General features: G+C 35.2%; 1 protein-coding gene across 2 annotated transcripts in view; it reads left to right on the plus strand.

The window, feature by feature from the left end:
- Nucleotides 1-26,755, plus strand: part of TMTC3 (transmembrane O-mannosyltransferase targeting cadherins 3) — a 72,034-nt gene that overhangs the window by 12,837 nt on the left and 32,442 nt on the right. For both annotated transcript variants that reach the window (XM_072655521.1, XM_072655522.1), the window contains 8 exons: nucleotides 1,975-2,118; nucleotides 13,902-14,107; nucleotides 17,311-17,529; nucleotides 20,264-20,363; nucleotides 22,859-22,974; nucleotides 23,468-23,640; nucleotides 25,043-25,295; nucleotides 26,521-26,669. In XM_072655521.1, coding sequence (XP_072511622.1) covers nucleotides 13,922-14,107; nucleotides 17,311-17,529; nucleotides 20,264-20,363; nucleotides 22,859-22,974; nucleotides 23,468-23,640; nucleotides 25,043-25,295; nucleotides 26,521-26,669 — 1,196 coding nt within the window. In that variant the 5' untranslated portion in view covers nucleotides 1,975-2,118; nucleotides 13,902-13,921. The remainder of the gene's footprint in view (nucleotides 1-1,974; nucleotides 2,119-13,901; nucleotides 14,108-17,310; nucleotides 17,530-20,263; nucleotides 20,364-22,858; nucleotides 22,975-23,467; nucleotides 23,641-25,042; nucleotides 25,296-26,520; nucleotides 26,670-26,755) is intronic.

Genomic DNA, 26,755 nt, shown 5'->3' on the forward strand with positions numbered 1-26,755 from the left:
GGGATCCTAGAAGAAGGAGGTAGGAATGCCAGTCCCCAAGAGTGAGAGGTACAGAGAGAGAGAGAAGTTAGGAGGTTGGTGAAAAACAAAAAGAAGGATATAGTTGTAAAGTGATCAAGGTTTAGCTCCATTTAGGTTCTAGCAGCCTGAAAACAACTTTTATTGGGAGACCTTTAAGAAACTTTTTCATTTTAATTTTTTCTTTTTTCCCCTGTTACTGACAGTAAAAATCATAGAAAGGCTTACTTTATAAAGGGACAGGAGGCTAGGAGAGCAGCTGAGAGCTGGTTATTTCCATTTGCTTCTGCAGTAGATAAATGATGGAAAAAATATAACCCTATCCCTGCTAGAAGGAACAGAATGCAGTAGCCAAGAGGAAAACAGGCAGGCTAATCTTTGGAAGGAGAAAGGGGATGGGGGCGGGAGGTGATTTCGTACATGAGACCAAGACTAGAGTGTCTCTGGGAAATCATCCCACTTTTTCCTTAAGGAGCATTACCATCTTCATCATGTGACTCATTCATAGGACTCTGTGGCTCTCTTTTCTTTGGGGCTTGTCTGATGACTTTTGGTCTAGAGCTCAGCAATTACATTTCAGTCCTATCTAGACCTCACAGGAGACATTGAGGGAATGGTAGCATTGGGTTATCATGTATTCAGAAGTATAAATGTAATTGAGAATGGGACTACTGCATTAGCTCTCTGGAAAATGAGTGGATTTTTTAAAAATTTATTAATTTTTAGTTTTCATCATTCACTTCCATAAGATTTTGAGTTCTCAGTTTTCTCTCCCTCCCTCTCTTCCCCCTTCCCAAGACACCATGCAATCTGAAGTAGCTTCTACTTATGCATTAATATTAAACATAGAAAATGAGTATTTATGCAAACAATTTTTGAATGTAGGATCCAAGAATTCAGTGTTTGTGCCAAGCATGTTCCTCATACACATGATGATGAAGATTTTGCATGACGTATGTCAGATTCCTCTCAGTTGTTGCTTGCTTTAGCGTCTTCCATCTGTTACAGAAAGAAATTGGTTCAAGTTTAGAAGTGTTCTGACCAAAACAGGGATTAAACTATCTTGATATTGGGAAGAAGCTTATAAGAAGAAAAACCTTAAGTTCTTGGAAATATGTAAAGATGATAGAAAATGAAGCAGTGAAAACTGCTAAAAGTGATAAACCAAAAAATGACTAGTTTTTAAAAGTTTCATGTAGTTAAAGTTTTATGCAGTGGGGTTTTTGAGTCACTTTAGCTATTTCCCTCAGTTCCTTTTTTCAAAAAGAATGTTTTCTCTATATGCTTGTCACTAAGTCAATAAGTTTCTCTATTTACTATAGTGAGATTACCCCAGTGTTGGTAACTTTTTTCTGGAGGTCTTATCTGCTTTTGACAAGTAGGCCAAAACTAAAAGAAGATTCTTTGGAGATTTGTAATGATTGAGTGAAGTCTGCTTTTAAACTTGATATGCCAAACAATATAGTTTTAGGGGCAAATCAAATTGTATAGAATACAGTTTATGGTCCATTGTTTAAAGTAGGTTTGGACTTTCCAGAAAAAAAACTTTAAAATAAGTATTGTGTTTAAAAAGTAATTGTTTTCACTTGGCTGTAAATTTTCTTCTCTCCCCCAGCCTTTTTTACCATCCCCCCAACCTTTCCTATGACTCCCTCCCATTCCCATAACATTAAAAAAAGAAGACGATTTCTTTCTATGACTTTGGAATTCCTGGGAACCGGTGCTCTAATTACACTATAAACGTTTTTTTCTACCATCCATGTTGTCAGCGTGGTCTTTGACCTTGCCTTTTGGTGGACCGTGTGTGCAATTACAGTACCATGGAAGTCACTTTCCCCAAGTCTTTTTCTGGCTCTGTCCTTTGTGGGGAATGGAAACAGCTTCCCTGTAGAGCAGAACTTAGTGTCCTCCTTCCGTGGACCACCAGGCTTATTACGGATTTGTTTTGTCCTGCAGTGATCTGGCGTGCTGCCCTGCAATGTAATGTCACCGATTCCTTCCACACCTGAGGCACCTTATTTTTGATATCTTCATTGATGGCAGATCTTCAGCCTTTTGACAACAGTAAAAAGTCTTTTAGAGCCAGGTTTGATGATTAAGGTGAGTGATCATTTTATTTTGTTTTATTAGTCTGAGTGTATGATTTTACTCCTATTCAGTTTTCTTATTAGATTAATTCATTGTGCAAGCCTACAAGAACCTTTTTTATCTTGATGCCACCATGGAGTAAAATTTGCTTTCATAAGTTCATAGGTTGTGTTAGAAGGTGCCTTAGAGACCATCTTGTCCAGAGATGGAGAATCTGCAGCCTCAGGACCACATGTGGTCCTCTAGTATGACCCTTTGATTGAATCCAGTTTGTTCCATGAAGTTTGGATTTGATCAGAATGCCACATTTGAGAACCTAAAGGGCCACATATGACCTTGAGGCTGCAAGTTCCCCACTCCTGACAAGTCCAGGCTGTCCGTTTTATAGGGGTGGTTACTTCCTGAAGCTAAGAGAAGGTAACTGACTACCCCAGGTCACACAGCTAGTAAGAATTGGAGCTAGGATTTGAATCTAGACCCTCTACTTTCAAATCCAGCAGGAAGGAGTCAAAGGGTGGAAATGCATCTGCAAGGCAGATGGCAAAAGGTGGAGGCAGAATAGCAAGACCACAAGACCCTTTACTGGAAATCTAAATTACTACATCAGCAACACTTTACTAGTCTGCTACTCTATCAGCCATCCCCCAAAAAAGGAAATGAGGTTAGTTTGGCATGACTTATTTAGTAAACTGGAGATAAATATAAAAGAGTACAGCAGTCCTGCAAGAGCAGTACCAGGAAGGCAGATGGAGGCAGAAATGCCAAGGGCAATAATAAAAGCTTTTTTTGTTATTTTAGGTTTAAAAAGAGAAACAAGGCCAGGATAGACCCACTACATGGGGTAAAAGGGGCAACCCTCACAGAGTAGAAGTAATTTGTAATAGTAAGGCACTATATAAATATCAGCTAATATGTTTTTAATTCATTTGTAGTATTTGAATGAGACTTTGAAACCTCAAAACCCTCCGCAACAAACCTTACACTCTCAGTATCCTTCTTTCAGCCAAAATAAAACAAGGTTTATTAAAGATCTGCCACATTGGCCAGACTTGTAAGGAACCTGAATAATTGTAACACTTATTGGTAGTTGTTGGTTATTTCAGAAGTCTTACATCACCTCCCTGCATTTCTAGTATACACCCCCACTTCCACATATACCCACAAAGTAGCTCATACATAAATTCCTTTAAAAGGGGGTGCTGCTTATAGAACCTGCAAGACTTATGTACCAATCAACTATTTGGGGGCTATTTTGGCTTAATACAAACATTTATCAATCTAACTGTAACTTAAATTGATGCAAAATCTTAAAAATTCATCCATACATCCTTTCCTTCAGAGAAAAGAATTATAAATGAATACTTTTCGTATATCCTCTTGACCTGAATTGACACAAGTCCTAGCAAAACCAAGAGAGTAAGCCATGAGGATAAAACAAAGAGAGAAGAGAAACCTAAAAGGAGGGAAAGAAAGAATGATTATGAGTATAAAAGAGAGAGTCAGCCTAATGGACAATGGTTCAGAAATATACAGTACCTCTCGTGTTACAGATTGAGTGGGAATAGTGTGTGATATGAGATAGCATCTGAAGGAGAGGCAAGAAGACAGAAGTAAGAAAGCCCACTCCTCACAACTGCCTTGGTCTGAAAATTTACTGGAACTCCAGGCTTTTCCCTCAGAAAAGAGATGATGAGCCTATTCCTCTAGCTTCTACTGAGCTGAGAGAGAGAGAAAGTACATGCCTCTGGGCTGTGGCTGTTGCTCAAGAAGGAAGAGACAAGGAGAAAGAGCAGAAAGGGATAAAACAGAGAAAATATGCAAACTAAGTCTGCTGCCCCCTTCTGAAATTCAGAGGAGAAAGGCAAGAAAAGAGAGGTAGGCTAAGCCTTCCTACAGTCCTCTCCAGGACTTTGGCTAGAAAGTCAGGATATGTAAGGGGGTGGGAAGGAGGGGAAGAGCCTGCTCATCTTCTTGTCATATCTAGGCAAGTCAGCATGCACATGGAAGAGTGGCTGACAAATCCAACCAATTTACAGCTTAGCAATTCTGGAAAAGTATACATTGTTTGCTTTGAGAGCAAAGTATTCGAAGGCTGGTTGTCATTAAGTTACCACTTTGTTGAGACTGGGGAAAGAAATTGTAGCTTCCACATTTCAAGCCAAAATAGATGGGGCACATTCTTGGGTTATACCATCCCTATAGGGACGAGGCCAGCTTTGACCAGAATCTATCTAGTCCCTAGACTCAGTGCCTAGAGAAGTATCTTTCTTTCTCTTAGTCGTTTTACTATGGGGTATGGGCAGTAACCCTCATTAACCAGTTGAAAACAAGATCACTGGTTATACTATTATGACTAAACAAATAAGCACTGAAGTATCTGACATTGATCAGTATTTTTCCTTACGATTTACTTCATTTTTCTAATAATGAAATGCAAATCATAATTGGCTTTGAACTAATTACAAAGTTATGGTAAAAAGCATTGGGTTGAGCTTCAGTTTTGGGCTTGTTTTCCCCCCTAAAATAACAGTGAGGGAACTCACAATATTTGCCCTTCAAAATATTAGTTTAAAAAAAAACCAACTGAACATCAGTTTCTCTGTTTCTTTTATGAGATTTAGGACTTTCTAGGTATTTCTACAGAATTCTAGAAATACAGATCCACAGTTTAAAAAAAAACTACTCTTTTTCTCTTTTTTCATCATTCTGTTGTATTTTTCTAAATCACATTAGTATGTACAGAATTCAGAAATAAATTGATAAGTAGTTGATATCCTATAATGAGTGCAAAGATATAAAAACTGCTGTTTTATTGCTCTCATTAACTACAGTTAATCACGTTTGTTTTTTCTCACATATTTTATAGTAAATGATTATTTACTCTTATACTCACAGTATCCCTTTTGGGGTTGTAAGATGATAATATATGTTAATTTTAAAGATTATTAGAACATTTATGCTGAAATTAAATGGCTTTGGCAAGGGAATGAGGAATGCAGAAAGATTGTTTTAAGGGAGAAAATGCAAACAAGTCAATTTTTAGTCCTTCCCGTGCCTGGTTGTATATAATTAAGTGTGGTTTGGGAACACTGTTTCAGAGACTAAAGATTATAGGAGAAAGTAATTGAGATAGGGGTGAGGGTGATTTGAGTGGATTTCATGAAAAGAAAGCAAATTTGGATAGCAGGAATTTGGAGATAAGGAAAGAGAGCTAGAAAAAAAGCCAAGATATATCTGAAGAAGGGAAAGGCAACATCTTTTATTTCTGTAAAAGGGATTAAAAGAGAGGGGAAAAAAAGTATTAGGAAATGAGACAGAAAGGAGAGGAAGTTTGAAGTAGGCTCTTTTTTAGTCAGGCAAAACGTATGATTTATTATGTCTTACCACTATAGCCAAAAAAAAATAAATTCTATCACACCAGATTGAATAGTGATCAAAAAATCCAATTAGAAATTAAAGTGACTTCTTCTGACCCAGAAGCTTGTAAAAAGTCATCAATAAGCTCAACAGGTTATAGGAAAGGGTTCAAACAGCAAAGTCAGTGCTAGCCCATGCAGCCTCTCAAAAGGACCAAAGACTACTGAGACATCCTTGTAGTAGTAGTGCTGGTACTATTATTAATATTCACAACAGTAGCATTAATTAGCTCTTTGAGTTTTGCAAAGCATTTTGTATGTGTTATCTTACTTAAGGTAACCAGACTCTGTATTCAGAGATGGAAGCAGCAGGGCACTCCCCCAGAAAGCTATAGGGTGATTAGAAACTTGGATTATGGACTACGGCCAGGGGCTCCAGGGATATAACACTACATCCTAACCTGCAGGCCCTCATCATCCAACCTTCTAAACTTCAAAGATCCAGGGGAAACTAAACGGGGGAGGTAGAATCTGTGCAGGGATGGAGGTGAACAGGTTGAGAATAAGCAAATCCAGCCCAGCCCATCCACAAGTATGGAAAAGGGAAGTGCCTGGAGCTGGAGCACAGCCGAAACTAAGACTGGAAAGATGAATAAACCCCAAGGAGCACTATAAAGGACTACTGTGGATCCAAAGATTTGCAGAATCTTGTGTAAAAGGAGGAAGCTAATGCTATAACAACTACAGAGACTCAAAGGAAAAGAAAAATTTTCTACAAGAGATAATCTATGCAGTAAAAACTCTAGGGGAAAAAAAAGAATTGAAAAGAGAATTAATTACTTAAACATTTTAGTTTTATTTTTCAGATTATTCTTATTTAGTTAAATATTTCCCAAGTATATGTAAAAAAAAGTTTGTAGCAATCGTTTTCGAAAAATTTGAATTCCAAATTCTCTACCTCCTTCCCCTCCCCACCTTAAGCAAGCAAACAATTTGATTTTGATTATACATGTGAGGTCATGCAAAACATTTCCATATTAGCCATATTTCAAAAGAAGACACAAAATAAAACAAAAATACAGGAAGTTTAAAAAAGTTATACTTCACAGTCAAATTCATGGTGGCAAAGTATTGTAAATTGAGGGGCTGTCCATCAATTGGGGAATGGCTGAACAAGCTGTGGTATATGAATGTAATGGAATACTATTGTGCCGTAAGAAATGATGAACAGGCAGACTTCAGAAAAACCTGGAAAGACTTAACACGAACTGATGCAAAGTGAAATGAGCAGCACCAGGAAACCATTGTACACATGATACACATTGTATCAGCAACATTGTGTGATGATCAGTTGCGAATGATTCAGCTCTTCTCAGCAGCACAGTGATCCAAGACAAGTACAAAGGAAAATACTATCCATATTCAGATAAAAGAACTCACGGACTCTGAATGCAGATCAAAGCATTTTTTTAACTTACTTTATTCTTTCTTGTGTTGTTTTTTTCCTTTTGATCTGTTCTTCCACAACTGTGAAATATAACAACAGTCTCCAGGGAACTGATATCTGATATGTTCTTGCTATCAGAGAAAAATTATTTTTCCCACTTCCCTATTTTCCTTCTAATTTATCTGTGTTACTTCCTATAGTCCCTTTTATCTCTTATTTGGACATAAACTCTTCCCTTATCCTTAGAGGACAGGTACCACCTGTCCATTTACTTATTATGTAACTTTATGTCTAAATCATTTATTCATTTTGATCTTATCTTAGTATATACTGTGAGATATTGATCTGTGCCTCATTTTTGCCAAACATTCTTCTAATTTTCCCAGCAATTTTTATCAAGTAGAAAGTTCTTATCCCAAAAGTTTAGATTTTTGGGTTTATCAAACACTAGATTACTATGGTCATTTACTACTGTATATTGTATACCTAATCTATTCCACTGATCTACCACTTTATTTCTTAGCCAGTACCAGATTGTTTTGATGATTACCACTTTGTAATATAGTTTGAAATATGGAACTGCTAAGTTTACATTGTTGTGTGTAAAATTTAACAAAGGTAGACTGAGTCATATTTTCTGTTAGCAAGATAATAGTTTATTATCAGGGTCCCTATTTATTAATAAACCAAGTCAGTGACTCTGCCTTAGCCAAAGACTCAGAGCAAAAGGACAGCATCCCTTTTAAAGGTTTTGGGGAGTACAGAACAAAGATCAGAACAGGGTAGGTAAGGAAATAATACAACTGGTTATGGGGATAGTAACCTGGAGTTGCAAATAATATGATATGATTGCTTACAAAGCTGAGGCATGGTGAACAATATGATTGGTTGAAAGCTTGGAATGAGGGGCTAGCTAAATGCCCTACTTCTCTCCTGTGACTAAGAAGTATTCATTGTTTGAGTTCACCTGCAGGACTCAAGATAGTGGACCAGACTTATTTGGAGAGCAAACTAGACATCCCTGAAAGATTTCTTAGTGGTGTAAATATACTGGGCCAGACTTCCTGATGTCTGCCTATATGCCCCAAGGATAGCAGAATTTCTTGAGGCAAGAATAGAACAGTGATTAGCAAGAAAAACTGGATTTCTAAACTTAACTCATTATGGGACAGCTGAATTTCTTTAACACACACACACACACATTTCATACATATATATATACATATATATATATTCATGCCCTTTTGAACCATTTTAGATGTGAGTGAGGCTCTTCTTTGCATGCCTCTTTTATGTGAGATAATTTTCCCAGTTCTTCCTCTCCTTTCTCCCAGAGTATCCCTCTTTCTCACATTCCATTTTTTCACATCATTCCAACATAATCAACTCGCTACTTCACTCTCTATTAGAATCCTTCTAACTGCCCTGATAAAGTTCTTAGAAAATACATGTATCATTATCCCATATAGAAAAGTAAATAATTTAACCTTATTGGAGTCTCTTTTGATTTCTCTTTCATGATTAACTTTTTATTCCTCCCTGGAATTGTATCTGAAAGGCAGATATTCTATTCAGCTCTGGTCTTCTCATCAGTAATGCTTGAATGTCCTTTGTTTCATTAAGTATCCACTTTTTTCTCTTGGAGGATTATTTGTAGCGTTGCTGAGTTTGTAATGCCCAGTTTTAATCTCAGCCCTTTTGCCATCTGTAATGCCATTCTAAGCCCTCCACTCCTTTGATTTAGTAGCTGCTAAATCTTGTGTGATCCTGACTGTATGACTCCTGCAGTATTTGAATTGTTTCTTACTATATGCTTTGAAGTATTTTTTCTCTGACCTGGTAGCTCTGCAGTTTGGCTATATTATTATAGAGCTTTCATTTTGGGATCTTTTTTCAGGTGGTGATTGGTGGACTGTTTCAGTATCTATTTTACCCTCTGGTCCTAGGATGTAGTGACAGTTTTTCCTGATAATTTCTTGAAATATAACATCTAGGCCTTTTCTTTGATCATGGCTTTCGGGTAATCCAAAAATTCTTGAATTGTTTCTCCTGGTTCGATTTTCCCAGTCAGTTTTTCCAATGAGATATTTCACAATTTCTTCTTTTTTTTTTTTTCATTCGTTGGACTTTGTTTCCTTGTTTCTTAGTGTTTCACGGATTCATTAGCTTCCACTTACCCAGTTATAATTTTTGGTAAATTATTTTCTTCAGCAAGATTTTGTATCTCTCTTTCTGTTTGACCAGTTCTGCTTTTTAGGAGTTCTTTTCTTCAGCAAATTTTTGTGCCTCTTTTACCATTAGACCATTGAGGTGTTATTTTGTTTCCTAATTTTTCCTCTACTTTTTCATTTGATTTTGGAAGAAAAAAATTGGCTCTTCCAGAAATTTTTATTTGGCATGTGTCCAATTCCTTTTCCCTCCGTTTGGAGGCTTTGTTTGTAGCTATTTTTATTTAATTGTTTTCTTCTGAGTTTGTGTTTGCTCTTCCCTGTCAGCATAGTAGATTTTTATGCCCAGGTTTTTTTCGTTTGTTTATTTTTCTATCCTGTTTCTTGGTTTGGAACTTTATGTAAATGTTGGACTCTCTTCCTGGTCAGGGGCCAAAGTTTTGTCTTGACCTTCAGATTTTTTCACACTGCTGTTTTCAGAACTAGTTCTGAAAAGTTTTCAGTGCTTCTAAGGGGTGTGATCACCACATACATACACACAATTGGTATATTAATGTATCAAACTCAGTGGGAGGAAGTTGGTTGCAGAAGGGGGCTGAAATTAAGGAGTACAATAGATACTAAGGAGAGAAGAGACATAATCAGAACAAACCTCTTGATCTTGAAGGTGAAATTGAAACAAGTGGAAACTGAGGACTACCTCTCATTTGGAGAATAGCTGAACAAATTGTGTTTCATCAGCACAATGGAGTACTATTGTGCTATAAGAAAGTATTATAAAGCTATTTCAGAGAATTCTAGAAAGTGTGAACTAATGCAAAGTGAAGTGAATAGAACCAGTAAAACCATTTATTACAAGGACAGTATTTTAAAGAAAAATTAATTTTGAAAGATTTAAGAACTCTGATCAAAATAGTGACCAACCACAGCTCCAAAGGACCTGTGATGAAGCACCTACTCACTTCCTAACAAGGGATGTGATATCTGCTGTGACAAAAAAGATGTACGTTTTTGGACACAACCATTGTGTGCATTTGTTCTGCTTCATCACGCTTGTTTTACAGGAATTGTTCTTTTTTCTCCCTATATTTGGGGTGAAATGGGAAGGGATGAAGAAATGTGCAGTAGTGATGTCAAAAGAAAGAAGGCCATTGAGAAATCACATCCCTGATCCTAGATATTAAGCCTCTCTTAATGCTCTGTTGTGTTAACTTTAATGCTACACTATTCACTCATTGAAAATTTTTTGTGATTGAACTTTCAGTCCTTTAAAAAACTCCAGGTCTATTTCAGATGAAGTGTTGTATAGCCACAATTCCACCAACTTGCACCTGGATTTTAAAAAAACAAAAAAAGGCCAATTTCATAAATAAAAAATTTTCTATTCCTGTTATATTTCATGGACAAATACTCTCATTTATGAAGATTTTCTTCGTTTCCTGATTGTTAGCTAATGTGCTAATTATTCTTTCTAGCCTTGTGTCATTACAAAGTTGATAAATTAATGCCATCTCTGTCTTTATCCAAATTATTTAGAAAAATGTTAAAAAGAACAAGCTGACACACTCCACTGGGGACTTTACAAGTTGACATTAAGCCATTAATGATTGCCCTTAGGGTCTGATCATTCAGCCAGTGAAGAACTCAAGTAACTATGCTATCAACCAGCTCACATTTTCTTTACCAGCAAGAATAACATGAGAGATTTATCAGATGTTCAGTGAAATACTGTTTAACTGAACCTATGGTATTGCCACGTTGATTACAAAGTTACCAAGTAACCCTGTCAAAAAAAGGGAAATGAGTTAGTCTGGCAAGATCTGCTCTTAATAAAACCTTTCTGCCTCTGTGCTTTATTTTCTAGATATTTACTCCATCCCTTTAATAATATATTCTTAAAATTTACCAGGAACTGAAGTCAGGAGCTCACTTTTGACTTCCCTTCCTTTCTCTTCTTTCTTCTCTCCCTTCATCTCCTTCCTGTCTTTGTCCCAGAAAATTGAGAGATTTGCTTTTTCCAGTTCTGCACAATTTTTCAAAGGTAGTCTAGTAGTCATTTATGACAGGCTCTCTAGCACCTGAAAAAAATGGACTTCATTCAGACTTATGACTTGAATTCATTGAGCTGTTTGTTCCCTTGCAATCTCTTTACTCATCCTGAGAATCAGCTCCTTATTAGTCATTTTTGTTCAATCTTTTCCAGTCTAACAACTGTTCTTAGCAGACAGGACAGAAACATTGTCTTAGTTGAATAAATTCTGTCTTTGGTTGTCATCTTAGACGCCCCTACCACTGGTCTAGTATCTCTTTTTTGAGCCTACTTTTTGTTATTACAGATACTTTTAAAATTGTTGTTTACCTTGCTCACCAGCTTAAACTCATTTTGAACTTTTTGACGTTTAAATAGAATTGTACCACCTTTTTGTCTGCATTGTTACCTGCCCTTGCTGCCATGTTCTGTACCTACCTGTCTTAAAAATCTAACTTGGTTTATGAATTCCCTGTGTATCCACTTCATTCTTTAAATAACTTTTTTACCTCTCTATTCAGATTGTTACTCTTTGTATCTTTGGAACATAATTTCTGAGGGCTTCCCATCCTTTCTGGACTGATACTGTCTATGGTATTTTTGTCCCTAGTACTAGACTTCACTTTTCTCTGAACTTTCTGCAGTGCTCTCTGAAAATCTAGGTTGTTTGTCAGACTGTAGCTGACTTTTAATTTTCTCCATCACAAATTGTAAGTTTAAATTGTGAAACTTAGCAACCACTACCCACAGCAATTGATTAACATGGGATCAAGTGGATATCTTCCAGCAGGAACCCAACAACATTACTTTGGATTGTGTACTTCTCTGCAAAAAACTGAAAACCTTAGAGCACAGAAGGTACTTTCATTCCTGTCATTGAAAGTAGAAACTTCAGATGGAAACAACTTGGGAAATGACCAGGTAGTTACAGAAGCATCTGAAAACAGGATTTGAACTGCAGGATTATGGCTTCACATATGGAAATGGTGGGCTTGAACAAGAATAGAGTGAACTTAAACAGGGCTGAAAAAAATCTGTTTGCCTGGAGTCTTGTGACTTTGATTTGATCAAGACCTTTAAAATAGAAGAAATGGAAGAAAGCACTCAGCTCTCTCTTTCTCTCTCTCTCTCTCTCGCTCTCTCTCTCTCTCTCTCGCTCTCTCTCTCTCTCGCTCTTGCTCTCTCTCATACACACACACACACACACATACACACAATAAGTGAAAAGTCCAAGAGACATGATTTCTGCATAAATAATATTCAGTTTATTAATTATGCTTAGCAAATAATAAAATGGAGTCAGTGGCACTCTCAGGAACCAAAGACACTGCCTAGAAAACAGTTCTTAAAAAGACTTTGGAAAAGGTGATGTACCTGAGGGTGGAAATCAACTCTGATTGTTTAATAGTGAGAGGATAGACATATTAATGATGAGGTAGGCAGAAAGTCTTTAAATCTCCTCCTGCTCAGAACTTGACCCTGTCATGAGACTCAGCCACCTCCAGCAATCTGGACAAAAGAATCTATTTCTACCCACACCACTGTGGCTAATGGAAGGTCCCATGGATAGGGACTCATTTCCTAAGGGCAAGATCTTGCCTAGAATAGATTGTTTGTAAGGTCTTCTAGTTGGATGTCATCCCACCCAACGTCAAAAAGCATGTACCCCAACTATTTGGGCAATCTTATCTATCAGCAGTGTCCTTCCAAGGCTGGTTAAGTGAGGAAATAGGAGGGGAAAAACCTTAATCTTGATTTAATAATTGATTTTTAATATAAGAGAAGAGTAATCATTTCTGTCACATGTGAAAGATGTAAACATCTGCCAATCCAGATACCACACCAAATAGCAGAAATAAAATGGGAAGATGATTATGAGCCTCTGCTCCAGTGCTTTGAAGATACAATATCCAAGAGGAGAAAGATCCAGCGAGATTTAACAGGATTGACTGGGCCTGGGAATTCACTGTATAGGAAACTGCTGACAGCACTCCCTCTGCCACTGCAGGTCAATGGCTTTGCAGCTTGTAGACTTGGAGAATCTCCTAGAGCAGTAAGAGGTTAAGTGAGTTACCCAACAACACAGAACCAGTATGTATCAGAAACAGTACTTGAATTCAGAAATTCATGACTTCAAGGCCAGCTTTCTGGCCTCTATGCCAGAGATGTCAAACTTTTAATCAGCTGGGCCAAAACTCTTAAGAGCCTCCCAAACTACATTAAATAGTTGGGAAATGTTTAACAAAAGAAATACAATAAAATGTAGGTAGCATTAATTTGTCATTTTCTAAACCATTGTGTTCCTGCAGGTCTATTTGAGTTAAGTGATATTTTTTTCTTAAGACAGTATCTCTCTTCGAGAATAGAAATCCAGTAGCCACCTACAAACTCAGTTCCAGTATTGATTTCCATGAAAATTTTATCTAGTTCTGTTTTTCCCAGTTAGTCCAATTCAGGCCTTCCTACGCAGTGGTGGCCCTCTACTGGCAGGGACTCTCCAAAAAGGCACCAGTTTTGGCTTTCTGATCAGCTTCATCCATACTGCAGCTCAGAATTCCCAAACTCAGGGAATCCATCAGCTTCAGCATCACGCACGTGCCTGGCCATAGTAATTATAACAGTGATTATAATAAAACCCCTAAACTCAGTTTTATTCTCACAGCTTAGTCATGAACTACAAATTCATTAAATAGATCTGTAAATAATGAAAACACTGAACTTCATGTTTTGTTTTTGCCCTCAAAACTGTGTCCTTGTATTGTATTGTATCTCTTCATGAAATCTTCTTTTTGTAGTTTTACTGCTGGTGGAAACAATGGCTGTTAGCCTCAAGGAAATCGCATTAATAGTCAGTGTGGTTATAGCCTGTTATTGGAATAGCCTCTTCTGTGGTTTTGTTTTCGATGATGTTTCAGCAATATTGGACAACAAAGATTTACATCCTTCTACACCTTTAAAAAACTTATTTCACAATGACTTCTGGGGTACCCCTATGTCTGAGGTAAGTGGTAAGCAAAGTTTATCTTGGTAGTGTTTTATTTGTTTTGGTTTTGTTTCACCTGTTCTTTTAAGTCATCTCAGAAATTACAGATTTTCAAAAAAAAAAAATGTTCAGTGAATTGTGGATGCATTCTGTTGACAGGAAACAGGAAATGCCAGTTTATTAATATAACCATGTTGTATGCCTTTTTTATTTTTAATCAGCATGGTTCATTTCTTGATCAAGTTCTCTTGTGTTTCCTATGTATGAAAATCAATGTGTTTGTGGAAGGGAAGGGTCTATGATTTCCTTACTGACTTTGTGCTTTTCATTTTTTCCCCTTTAAAGTAAGGCGAATTTGGGATATATTTCTCCCTGTTTAGAACTATCAAGTAACATATGTGCATTCTTCCTGTGTTTTTAATCTAATCTGTTTCATACATTGCACCAATTTGTTTGTCAAAAAAATGAATCACCATCATGCGATGATGAAAATATGAAATAAGCAGAGAACAGCAGTGGGAAGAAGAGAAGCTAAAAGTATAACACTCCTTTTCTTTAAGATGCTTTATTTCTGCTCTACAATTATCAACTGAGATACTTCCCCATTCTGCCCCAGCTTCTCAATGCAGAGGGTGTACCTTAAAAAGCTGTTTGTCTAGGTCATGGGATCTATCTAGATGATCTCTTAAGGTCTCTTTCAACTCACAGTTTATCATCCTATGATCAAATTAAATACATACTTCAGAATTACTTCAAAAAGACTTCATGTATGATAATTATCACCATTAAGGAATATAAATCTTGGAATTACATGTCTACTCTGAATTGCACCTTTGTTTATCAGAATATTCTAGATAGAGATAATAAGTTAAGCCATAGTGTGCTTTTATATTTGTTAATATAGATTATGTATGTGCATTAAAGTCTACATTATTATTGTAAATCCAGATATAAATCCAAATTCAACAAACATAAGTGTAAAAGAGAGTTCTATGCCAGATGGTATGAGAAACTTAGGGAATGGTATCAGGGAAGAGTTAATAGAAGAAGTTAATAAATAGCCTTTATCTCAAACCTGCCACAGCTTCTACCACTATCCTGATAGTGGATTGTACCTTAACAAAAATTAATCATTTTTTTTCAGTGTGCTGGACTCCCTTAAATTGCCACAAACATTTTTTTTCTCTAATATGATCTCATTTCCCTCCCACTTCATCTCAAATCAGGTGATCCACTTAGAGTAACATTTCTGGACTTCCATGTATACTATAGTCCAAGTCAAAATTAAGTTTTTTTATCACCTGCTATCCAATCTTATGGGCAAATAAAATGTTTAATCACACTAGAACAGGGTTGAGAAACCTGTGGCTTCAAGGTCATTAGTGACCCTCTAGGGCCTTGGTTGTGGCCTTTTGACTGAGTTCTAGTTTTACAAACAAATCCTTTTATGGAAATTTGTTCTGTGAAGTTTGGATTCAGTCAGGGCTAAACTTGAGGACATAGAGAGCCATCTGTGGCCTCAAGGTCGCAGGTTCCCCACCCCTGCAGTAGAATAAGGGATCCATCAACATGCTTTTACAAACATTTTGATAATTTTTCCAATGTAATTTGTTTTCTTTGTAGTTATTTTATTTTGTGCATTATTTCATATGCATTCTGAGAAAGGGTCCTTGGATTTTTACAGACTGCCAAAGGGGTCCATGACATAAAAAAGATCAATGTGAAAATTGCTTGAGCTATAATAGTGACAGTGTGAGTAGACCCATGAATAATCTAATCCAACTCCCTAATTTTACTAAAGATGTAACTGAGGCCTAAAAGGGGTTATAACTTTTCCAAGCAATATCACATGAGCAATAAATAGTAGGGTTGGAATTTGAACCCAAATTCAGTGTTTTTCACTAAGAGAAAAGCTGGTAAGCAGCCATCTCAAGTGGAAACATCTATCTCTTAAACTCTCAAAAAGATATTGTTGATGACCATCTCAGCCCTGTTGCATTTTAACAGCCATAGACATAAATGTCTTTTTTAGTCTTTGTTTTAATGGAAAATTTGGAAAATAAGCATGTTTTCTCACCATGACCAATAATAATGGGCAAAGATTTATTAAGCACCCATTGTCAAGCTAGGTATTAGGGTACAACTACAAAGACTGACATCATCACTATTTTCAGTGATCTTGCAATGCAATAGAAAGAGGAGATTAACATACTTTGATATATATTAGTACTCATCTGAAAAGCAAGGATGATAAGGATATTTTATCTTCTAATAATATTGTTGAAATAAAGACTTCTTAGACATTTTGTTTAGAATTAAGAATTAACTGCTTTATGCAGACATTTGTTCAGAAGTTTAGATAAGCCTCACAATAACAACATAAAGTCACTTGATCTCAGTGGACTAAAGCTTATTGTGTCTGAATTAATCCTTGTGCATGTACCATGAGGCGACTTCAATTCATTTGTGTTCATCTCCATTCTCCATAGAAATGTTTATATAAAACTACTTACTCTTTACCTTTGAACTATACCTTTAATGTATTACTATTTTCAGTATACCTCTCTATTTTCTGTACACTTGCCTTATTTCCTTGTCACTATGCCTTACCAGTACACTTCCTTTTCTTCACTGTACCTCCTTTTAGAAATTGAACCAGAAATTATCTGGCTCTCTTGCTTATATATGATGTATCCATAATGCATAATAATTCATAAGCTTACCTTTGACCTGTGTTTTCATTCAATAGACATTTAGTCCCTAATATGTATTAGTTTATTGTGCTAGGCACTACAAATTGCTTCATGTAATTTTCATCTGATTTTAATCCCACATTTCTTCTTTCCATATCTGGTAAAGAGGAATTTCTGTTCTCTTTCCTTTAAAACTCTCCATTCTCTGCCTTCATTCCCAGTATCATTCTGAAAAACATTTTGAATATAAGTACTTTAGCTTCTAAAATTTAATTTGAAAAGAAACAAAAGGACATCTAAACAAGCTAAATAGCTTTCTACCTGAATTTTCCTGTCTTTAGAAGAATTTTAGTTGTTTAGTGATGATTACTATTGCTTTAAAAAATTATATTCTTTACCTTCCTTAGCCTTAACTGAGTAATGAAGTAAGTACAAAGTACTTTTAAAAGTAGTGGTCATGCTATATGTAACCTTGAAATTTCAACTAAATAAAACTAATAATTAAATGTTTTTTTTTCCCCCTTTTAGGAAAGAAGTCACAAATCTTACCGTCCTTTAACAGTTCTGACATTTCGTTTAAACTATTTATATAGTGAGTTAAAACCAGTATCTTATCACCTGTTAAATCTGATTTTTCATGCTGTGGTTAGTGTGGTCTTCCTTAAAGTCTGCAAATTATTTCTGGATTCCCGGGGTAGTATAATTGCCTCCTTGATGTTTGCTGTGCATCCTATACACACAGAAGCGGTAGGTTAACCTAAAATTGTATAGTTTTTATCCTTATTGATAATTTTTTTCTTCTTTAAAGCCTAAAAGTGAATTTCCAGTACCATTTTGCCTTATAATAAAATACATCTTCAAGAAGAAAAAACTGAAAGATTTTTTTCCCCCTGACATATTTAAATGTTATTACTTGAAGAGATAAAATGCTAGTGTCTAAGTTGGTATAATCAGAGGAAAAACTTTTGGGCAAAGTAATGAATTATACATTTTTTTAATGTATAATGTGTATGTAATTTTAATGTGTACGTAATTCTTGAAATCAGTCACTATCATTCATTTAATTTATTCAGACCTGGAAACAAAAGATATTTGACAAAAATACTTAATATATACACATTGTAGTAAATTTTATTTGCCAGATATTTTTAACAGTAAGAATGACAATCATTTTTCAGTTCAGCAGTGCTGTGTTCTGAAAATGGAGTGGCCATTCTAAAAACTGCCCTGATTAATATTGTGAATGTTTTTTAGACTACTAGATAGCTGTGTATTAAAGGGGCCACATATGAGATATTCATAAACTTGTATTATTCTTGTTCATGTCCAGTAACTTCCCTCTCTGTAGGTAGTAAGTGGAGTATGCCTGCTTAAGTAGACTAAAATTTGATTCATATCTTTAAAAAGCTTTACTGAGTTTTCTGTTATTAACCTAAGTCTTAATCAGTAGCATTGATGAAGCACCTAGTATGTGCCAGCTACTGGGGATACAAATAAAATAATCATACCAGTAGTAAAATCAAAAATACTATTAAAACTAATAGAAGTCTCCTTTTTTCTAAACTTTTTTTTTAAAAATTATCAATTATATTTTAAAATTTCATGGCCGATATTGTAACTTCTGTACAATCAGCATTAGGAATTCCCTCCACTAGTATAGATCCCAATTCTGGTGTCAACAGAGTTCCTTGCAATTTTTCCCCTAAGTTAGATAGCTAACTCTTCCCTCCAACCCAGCACTCTGTTCATTGCCCAGTGCCTCTATGCCAGATCTGGCTAACTGTGCCAGAGAAAAATAAGTAGCAGGTAGACTATAATCGGAACAGTTTTACTTAAAAGCCATTAGATTTGAAAACCGAAATTTCATTAAATTGCTCATTATTATTAAACATTCAGCGGTCTGCAGTCTTCAGTCTTGGCCATTTACTGTTTATCCCTGGTGGGGTTTTTGTGGCTACTATGAATCAGGGCCTGAGGGTCCAAGTGAAACAGTTGTATTGCTGAAAAACCTGGGTGGTGATCCTCAGCTAAAAGCAGCCAGTAAGAGAGATATGCCCAAGAATGATATTTACCCAAACAGCCGCTTGTTGAATTTCAAGTCAGTCTCCTTAGGGGCAAAGTTAACTCATCCTGCTCCACTTCTATTCCACATTCCCCCCAGCTGACAACAGTTACTACTTGTGGTGATGGCTTAACTCAAGTTTCTCCACCTGGCCCACAGTCTGTTTCACACTTAAAGTTTAATTCCAGTTTCCTCATCTGTAAAATGAGAGAATTAGACTAAGTGATCTCTGGTGTCCCTTTGTCTCTAGCAGTTTGGATTTTAGTGTCCTGAACTTGGAGTCAGAATTCAAGTCCCATCTCCTACATTTACTTAGCTGTGTGACTGTGGGCTAGTCACTTAACCCTTCCAGGCCTCATTTTTCTCAAATGTAAAATGGAGATAATATATATATATATACTCTCTACCTCATAGGGTTATCTAAGGAAAACATTTGAAATCTTAAAGTATTTCATAAATGTAAGCCATTAGTGTTTTCTTTTAAATCTTCCCTGAGCTGAGAAATCACATAAGCCAAACTTGCAAAACTATGTCTAAAATGAAGGTCCTTTCTGCAATGATATATTCACTTCATCAATTCAACAGCGATTTATTAAGTACTGTTATGTGTAATGCCTGGAATTTTTAGTGTATGGATTTTCTAACCTCTGTGAACTACTGAGAGGCTTTGGTTCTTTCCTCCTAATTTTCATCATTGAGCAGATTTTTGGAAAAAATAGACTGTAGAAAAGTAAGGTATTATTTGCTAAAATGTTATTCTAATACAGTGATACTCCAATGATCATTCATTTATCTGTGTAGCTAGAGTAATTGGAAGAAATGGTTAACTTTCATGAAAATGCTTCAAAGACTTCATTTATACTATTGTATCTCACTTGAGTCAAGAGGATATGTTTCTAAAGAGTTGTGTAAAAATCATGCTTGAATGGAGTAGAGCAACTCATTATTTAAAGGAACCCTAAATTTAATTCTCTTAAAAAGGAAAGAGTCTTTTCTCAGTTTGGATGATGATTGCTAACATTTTTTAATTCAGATTTACATGTTAGATTTTTTAAATGCAGTGCACATCTATGATCAGAATCATCCATGATAAAACTTTTTATTTTTGCTAGCTTTAGACTTAGTTGCCTTGTTCTGCTTCATTTCTGGGGAAGATATCTGTATATGTTAAAGTGTTCAAAAAAAAAAAAGTAAGGAGCTTGGTCCCTAATATGGCACTAAATCTTAAAGATGTGTTTAACCTGAAAATGTATGTACTTTAGACAAGAATAATTTGCAAAAGTAGTAATTATAAGCACTCTCCACATGAGGGCACTCAAAGAATGTTAACATTTATGGCATTGTAACTTTTTTGAAAAGCAGGTTTTCAAGGCATTGCTTATTAACTAGTTTTCTGTTCTGTTTTCCTTTCTGTTCTAGGTAACAGGTGTTGTAGGACGAGCAGAACTTTTATCATCGATCTTTTTTCTAACTGCATTTTTGTCATACACAAAATCTAAGGGTCCAAATAATACCATAGGTAAATGTCTACAGTTTCTTTGACCATAAAATAATAAAGAATAATGTGTTTAAGAAGACACAAGAAATGCTTTAACATGCATACTGCTTTTGGGTTTATCATTAAGCAAAGAAGAACGCCATATTTACCATACTGAAAGAATATTTTGAATATATATATTTTCCCATAACACAAACCGGTACTGTATAGAAATGTTCTGTGATTTAAATGCTTTTAATCTTATTCCCAGCTTTATTTTAAAATTTTCTATTTGGTGCAATAAATTTAACCTTTACTGCTTTCCTTTAGCCATAATACTGAGGTAATTGTGGCACATCTGTGATGCAAGTTCTTATTGATTCTTTGAAAATCTGCTGGGGATATACATTTAAAGTGAGCTAAAAGTTATTTTTTCTGTACATGTAGCTGATATGAATTAAAATGTGATATCACCCATTATGTAAAGAAAAATTAATGTTGGGTTCACTTCATACGCTTATTAACATGTTTTTATTTCAAATTGACATTCTAGTATTTAGTATTCACCGTATTTGAAACCTTGTAATCTTTTCAGAAGTTATGGACTTGCAGAATACAAACTGACTTTGTTGAAAAATAATGTGTCAAGCATGTGAAAGGCAAATATGAAGGATTCACAGATGTTATTGGCACTTTTGAATTAGTCATGCCACTATCTCTCTCCCTCCCCTCACACACACCCCCTCCTCCCCAGGTTGGGCAAACAATAAAGAATGACTTACGTATAAAGTCAGCTCGGAGCCACACAATTTTAGAGCTGAAAGGGACATTAAGGCTAGAAAGGTGATTAAGCCCATAAAATTGTTATGGCTTTTTTTCCTCTACTAAATCCAACTCACATACTCATATCACTGAAATCACAGATGTTTGAAGTGTAGTATTTCTAGAAGTAGTAGTTTATAGAATTTTCAGTGGAAACTTACTTTTTTAAGATAATGAGTTCATTGATGGATGATGGAACTGAAACCCAAAGAGTAATTTTACCAACATTAGATGACTAATGAGAACATGACTAGGACCCACATGTAAGAACTATAATTCTTTATGTAATTCAAGCACACAGAGAAGTACTGACTCAGTTCATGCAGAATTGCATAGAATTTTAGCCAAATGGACCTGAATGAAGGTGTCAAATTTCATAGTAAACCAGTTGGACAGTCTTGATATGCAATAATTGGTTGATTGAGTACTCTAGCCTTTCAGTATTTTTTTCTGTGTCATCAGAGCTCTTTGCTTATGTACGTATATTGTTTATCTAGGCCTGCCTCTTATGAAGTACAAGATTTATGATTCCGATACTTGATTCTTAGAGCGCTTTGTAATTTGTCTCCACTGTACCATATTTGCTACCACCTCTCAATGCCTACCTTTCTGTTAGTTAATGTAGGTCTCATAAAAACTGAACTTGCCATTCTCATTTCTTCTTCTGCACCTGTTCCTATATTGTCTCCCTCAGCAAAAGATCATTTCTGGCAAACAAATTTTGTTTTAATATGTTTTATTTTTTGGTTTTACATCAGTCCTGTCTGGATATGCTTCCCCTGCTACACCACCCTGCTCCCTCCTTCCACTCAACACATTCCCTTGTATGAAAGAAAGTTATCCCCAAAGATACATTAATGATGCAATATTCTGGCCTAGACCATGTCCTGTAGGGCCATTATTAGCTTTTTAATTCACTTCCTTTTCATGATCTCATTTACATTGCTGTAGAAATTGTGTTTGATCCTCTGGTTCTGCTTATTTCACTGTATCCATTTGTCCTTCTCTCTCTTCCCATGTTTTTCTGAATCTTTCTTCTTTGTCATTTCTTATTTCACAATCATTTTCCATTACGTTGCACAGTTTGTCATTTATCAGTCAATAGATACTCACTTTAATTCCATTTATTTGCTACCAAAAAAAATAGTAGTACAATGAATATTTTAGCAAATATTGGGCCTTTCTTTTGCCTTGCCGACCTCTTCAGGATGTATGCCCAACGGTGCATTTGGTCAAAAGCAAACAGGTTTTTGATTTCTGAAATATCTTTTCTGCTCTCATCCATATTAATCCATTTGTCAGGGCCTCTAATAAATCTCAGTTATTATTGAAGCCTAATTTTCTTCACTGACAAATTGTTGGAAGGGTAGAAAGGTTCTTATTTAAGAGAATTGTGTGGAGGCACTGAGAGGTTAAGTGATCAGCCATTCTGTGTGACAGTATTTGAATGAGCCCAATCCTCTTCTACACCAAACTCCCTGTACAGTTTGGATTAGAAGTGTAACACATTTAACATCACTGTCCAAAGTAAACTGAAGGATTCTCATAAAATTGAAATACATATTACATTTTAAATGAAGTTGGAGGGAGCAGTATGCTACATAAGACTTCTAGAAATATGTTGGGGCCTTTTTCATTAATCACAAATCAGTCAAATCCAAGTTATTCCTCTGCTGTTGTCAGATTATTTCATAAAGTATTTTTGTTCCTTATAGTATGGACTCCAATTGCATTGACTGTCATTCTAGTAGCTATTGCTACGTTATGTAAAGAGCAAGGGGTCACTGTCGTGGGGATATGCTGTGTCTATGAAGTATTTATAGCACAAGGAGTAAGTAGAAATCTAAACTTTTGCAATGCTTCTTTTTGTTTAACAATTCAGTTAAATTTTTGTGTAGTATTTAGTCACTAGGATTCAACTTTTTTTGTTCTAAATTGAGGCAAATTAATTTTTATTTTTAATAGAAAATAAACGTGGTTTGATGTCTTAACAAAGGAACTATTGCCCTCTTCTTCATTGACTCTAAATATTTATTGATAATTGTTAAACTCAATTTCCAACTGAAGGATAATTCTGTAAAATATTATTTTTATTATTGACCTTAATTATTTTGTCTTACAACATTTGTAGACTTAACCTATCTCATTTTTTAAAATTTCTGCCCATTTCTCACCACCTCTGTGATTTTATGTTTGTTATATGTGTCTATATAGATATATATACATATATATATATATCTGAATTTGTATTTAGTCCAGTGTTTAATGTTTTAAGTTTGCTCATGAACTAAGCTAACTATTTAACCCTTTTTCCTCCTTGCCAGTATACATTGCCATTATTATATACTACTGCTATGCAGATTCTTCGTGGAAAGGGCAGTATTCCTTTTTCTCTGCTACAAATACTGCTGAAACTTATTGTCTTGATGTTCAGCACTCTATTGCTGGTTGTGATCAGAGTCCAGGTTATTCAGTCTCAGCTTCCAGTATTTACCAGGTAAGAGCCATTAGTTTAAGCTTTTTAAGTTTTGCAGCAGATTGTTACAACTATAAATGGTCATGGATATTTCAGAAACACTTGTATTTAAAGTACTCAATTTTAAGCAAATATTTTGTGACTGCTTATTGTTAAAAAACACCAGTTTTCATAACGTAGCCTTATTGTGTACTATTTGACTTACTGTAAATGAAATACCAAGTTGGCATTATAAGTAAGAATTCTGTTTAACAAAGATTCCCATCTAGTTGACTGTAGCTCTGAATTCTTGAGAGTAAATCTTCCTATAGAATACTTTTTCTGGTTTGTGTCCATGTTCCATCAGTTAAATAAAAGTGCTTAAGAGAACTGCTGAGCTGTGTTAACAGCTATCTTACTGTCAAAGAGCAGTTACCTTTTCATTCCTGAGATCCTATCTCCTTCAAAAACCCTACTAAACACTGAAACCTTGAATTGGAAATCCACAGAAAACAACATGCAAAAGAGGATCCAGGTATCACCTGCCAATTTCCTCGTTACATTCTTAAACTTAGAGCCTTTCTTTTGGCTATTTAATTTATTTCAGACTGGTTGGCTTTAGCTTTATGCGCATTCATCAGGTGAGAAATCATTTCTAAGCAATTTACCCATAACAGTGTAGCAGTGTAAAAAGGGTAGGGAATGGTGCACAGTGGTGGCAGTATGTATCATTGCAGCTAGATTAGAGGCAGGGGATACACATATGCTTTAGAGTACTCTTATAAAGGGGCCTTATCCTTTGTGGTTAACTGTACTAAATAAACTAAATGGAAAGCAGTATAGCCTAGTTGATAAAGTTCTGGACTTGGAGGCAGGAAAACTTGGGTTCTTGTATTGTCTCTGATCTTCATATTTGTCCACAAGCAAGTCACTTATCGCCAAACCTCAAGTTTCCTTATCTATAAAGTGGGTATAATAATCTCACAGGCTTATCTTAAGGTTCAAATGAGATAATTATATAAGGCATTTGGAAAACCTAAAACCAGTACATAAATGCCGTCTAATAATTATCCTAGGGATTGTATCCTGGATGCTGACTTTTGAGCATCAAAGATGATATTAATCTTGGGTTCTAAGTAGACTTCTAGCTGTAGTATTTACTAATATTAATACATTTTTAAAGGGAATTTTTATTTGAGAGAAGCTTTAGGTTTTCATATTTTGTTTAAACCAAAAAATTTGAAAGAAGAATGAACATATATATATATATATGCACACATACATATATAACTGGTAAAAGTTCTAATTTCTCATTGGCTTAGAAAATAAACTTTTAAGTTGTTACTTAAGATATTTGTTTTAATTCTTATTTATGTACATTGTTTTGAAGACTTTGAAAGCATAATTTCCAAACTTTCTTTTTTCTTTCCCCTCATACCTCCAGGTTTGACAACCCAGCTGCTGTAAGCCCAACTCCTACAAGGCAATTGACTTTTAACTACCTCCTTCCTGTCAATGCATGGCTTCTATTTAATCCCTCAGAACTGTGCTGTGATTGGACAATGGGAACAATACCACTTATAGAGTCCTTTTTAGACATTAGAAATCTTGCCACATTTGTCTTCTTTTGTTTTTTGGGGTCACTCTTAGTATTCAGTGTTCGATACCCTGGAAATTCTTCGAAGACTGTGTTGATGGTAAGAAATGCTTACTAATAGTTTCATTTTTTTGATGTTTTATGCTGGTTATTTTTAGTGATACTTAATGATTATTTATTTATCCATGAAAAGGATGTTTTTTAATAGTGCCTTTTATATTTAAAATTTTAGTTCCATGAAGACAAGGGCTTTGTCTTACCTAAACTTTATATCTCTTTAAGCTTTTTGGTTTTGGGGTATTTTACCTTCAAAGCTATATGAAGTGTTTTGCATTTTCTCTTGATATTTTTTTCATTATTATGCATTCACAAAAATCCATGAAGGTCTTTCAGTTTTATTTATGTATTTTATAGCTTCTGTAAAGTTAAAAGGACTGAATAAAAGTCATCTGTTTTACAAATCCTGAAGCAAAGAGAAAAATAAGTTTTATCTCAAATCATCTGAGGCCAGACCTACTTTTGAATCACTCAATTAACTAGATAATGACAGAATAGTGAGATGAGGATGCAAGAGTCCTTAGAGAGAATAAGGATTAAATTTATTTCATGGTGAAAGGTTTTAGTATAATCATATGGTTACTCCAAGCAGTTAAGAAACATAATAGATAACTTGTTTTATTATTAATCTTCTATGCTAATTTGCTGTTTCAAATTTTTTAACTTGTATTTGTCAGTCATCAATTCCTTGATTCAAAGAATTGTGTTACATGTTTCAAGTTTTTGAGATATAAAAGAACTTTTATTTGTGTGCTTTAATGTAGAGATGGAAATATTTGCTTTTCTCAACTTTTGTTTTAAGAAAAGTCTATAGGAATGGACTACATAGAAAACCAGTCAAATTGGACTCTGAATAGTTCTACAATTCAGATTGAATCTGGTATTATTACCCTAAATTTAAGCTCTCCTTGAATAAATAGAATATGTATAGAGTAGAAATTATGATTTCTGCTTTTTAGTAATTATCCTTAAATAGAATCCTCCTTGAGAGTCTAACATTAGCAAAAGTTCTAGGAGTACATTTAAATGTGCATTCTGTTACTGTAAGACCTGAATCTCCCCTTCATACAATCTTAAGGTTTTGTTATATCTTACAATATCCTCACTCTTGTTTTAGTTAGTTTTAAAGTACCTTTCATGTGTACCTCTTCCACATTATTATTACAATCTTACAGTCACTACGTCACTTCAGTCAAATAAAAAAGAGATATGAGTGTTTTATTGATCTAATTAAATTTACCAAAATCTCTGGGTGTTTTTCTTTATAGGCACTATGTTTAATGGCATTGCCATTTATTCCTGCATCAAACCTCTTTTTCCCAGTTGGATTTGTGGTTGCAGAGCGAGTGTTGTATGTACCTAGCATGGGGTTCTGTATTTTAGTTGCTCATGGATGGAGGAAATTATCCAAAAGAAAGTAAGTTAAAATTTTAGTTCCATTTGATGATTACCAGTCATAGAAATAAAGCAGATAGACCCAAGTATCTTAAAGTGTGTGTGTAG

Source organism: Notamacropus eugenii, chromosome 3, assembly GCF_028372415.1.
Source record: "Notamacropus eugenii isolate mMacEug1 chromosome 3, mMacEug1.pri_v2, whole genome shotgun sequence".
NCBI lineage: Eukaryota > Metazoa > Chordata > Mammalia > Diprotodontia > Macropodidae > Notamacropus > Notamacropus eugenii.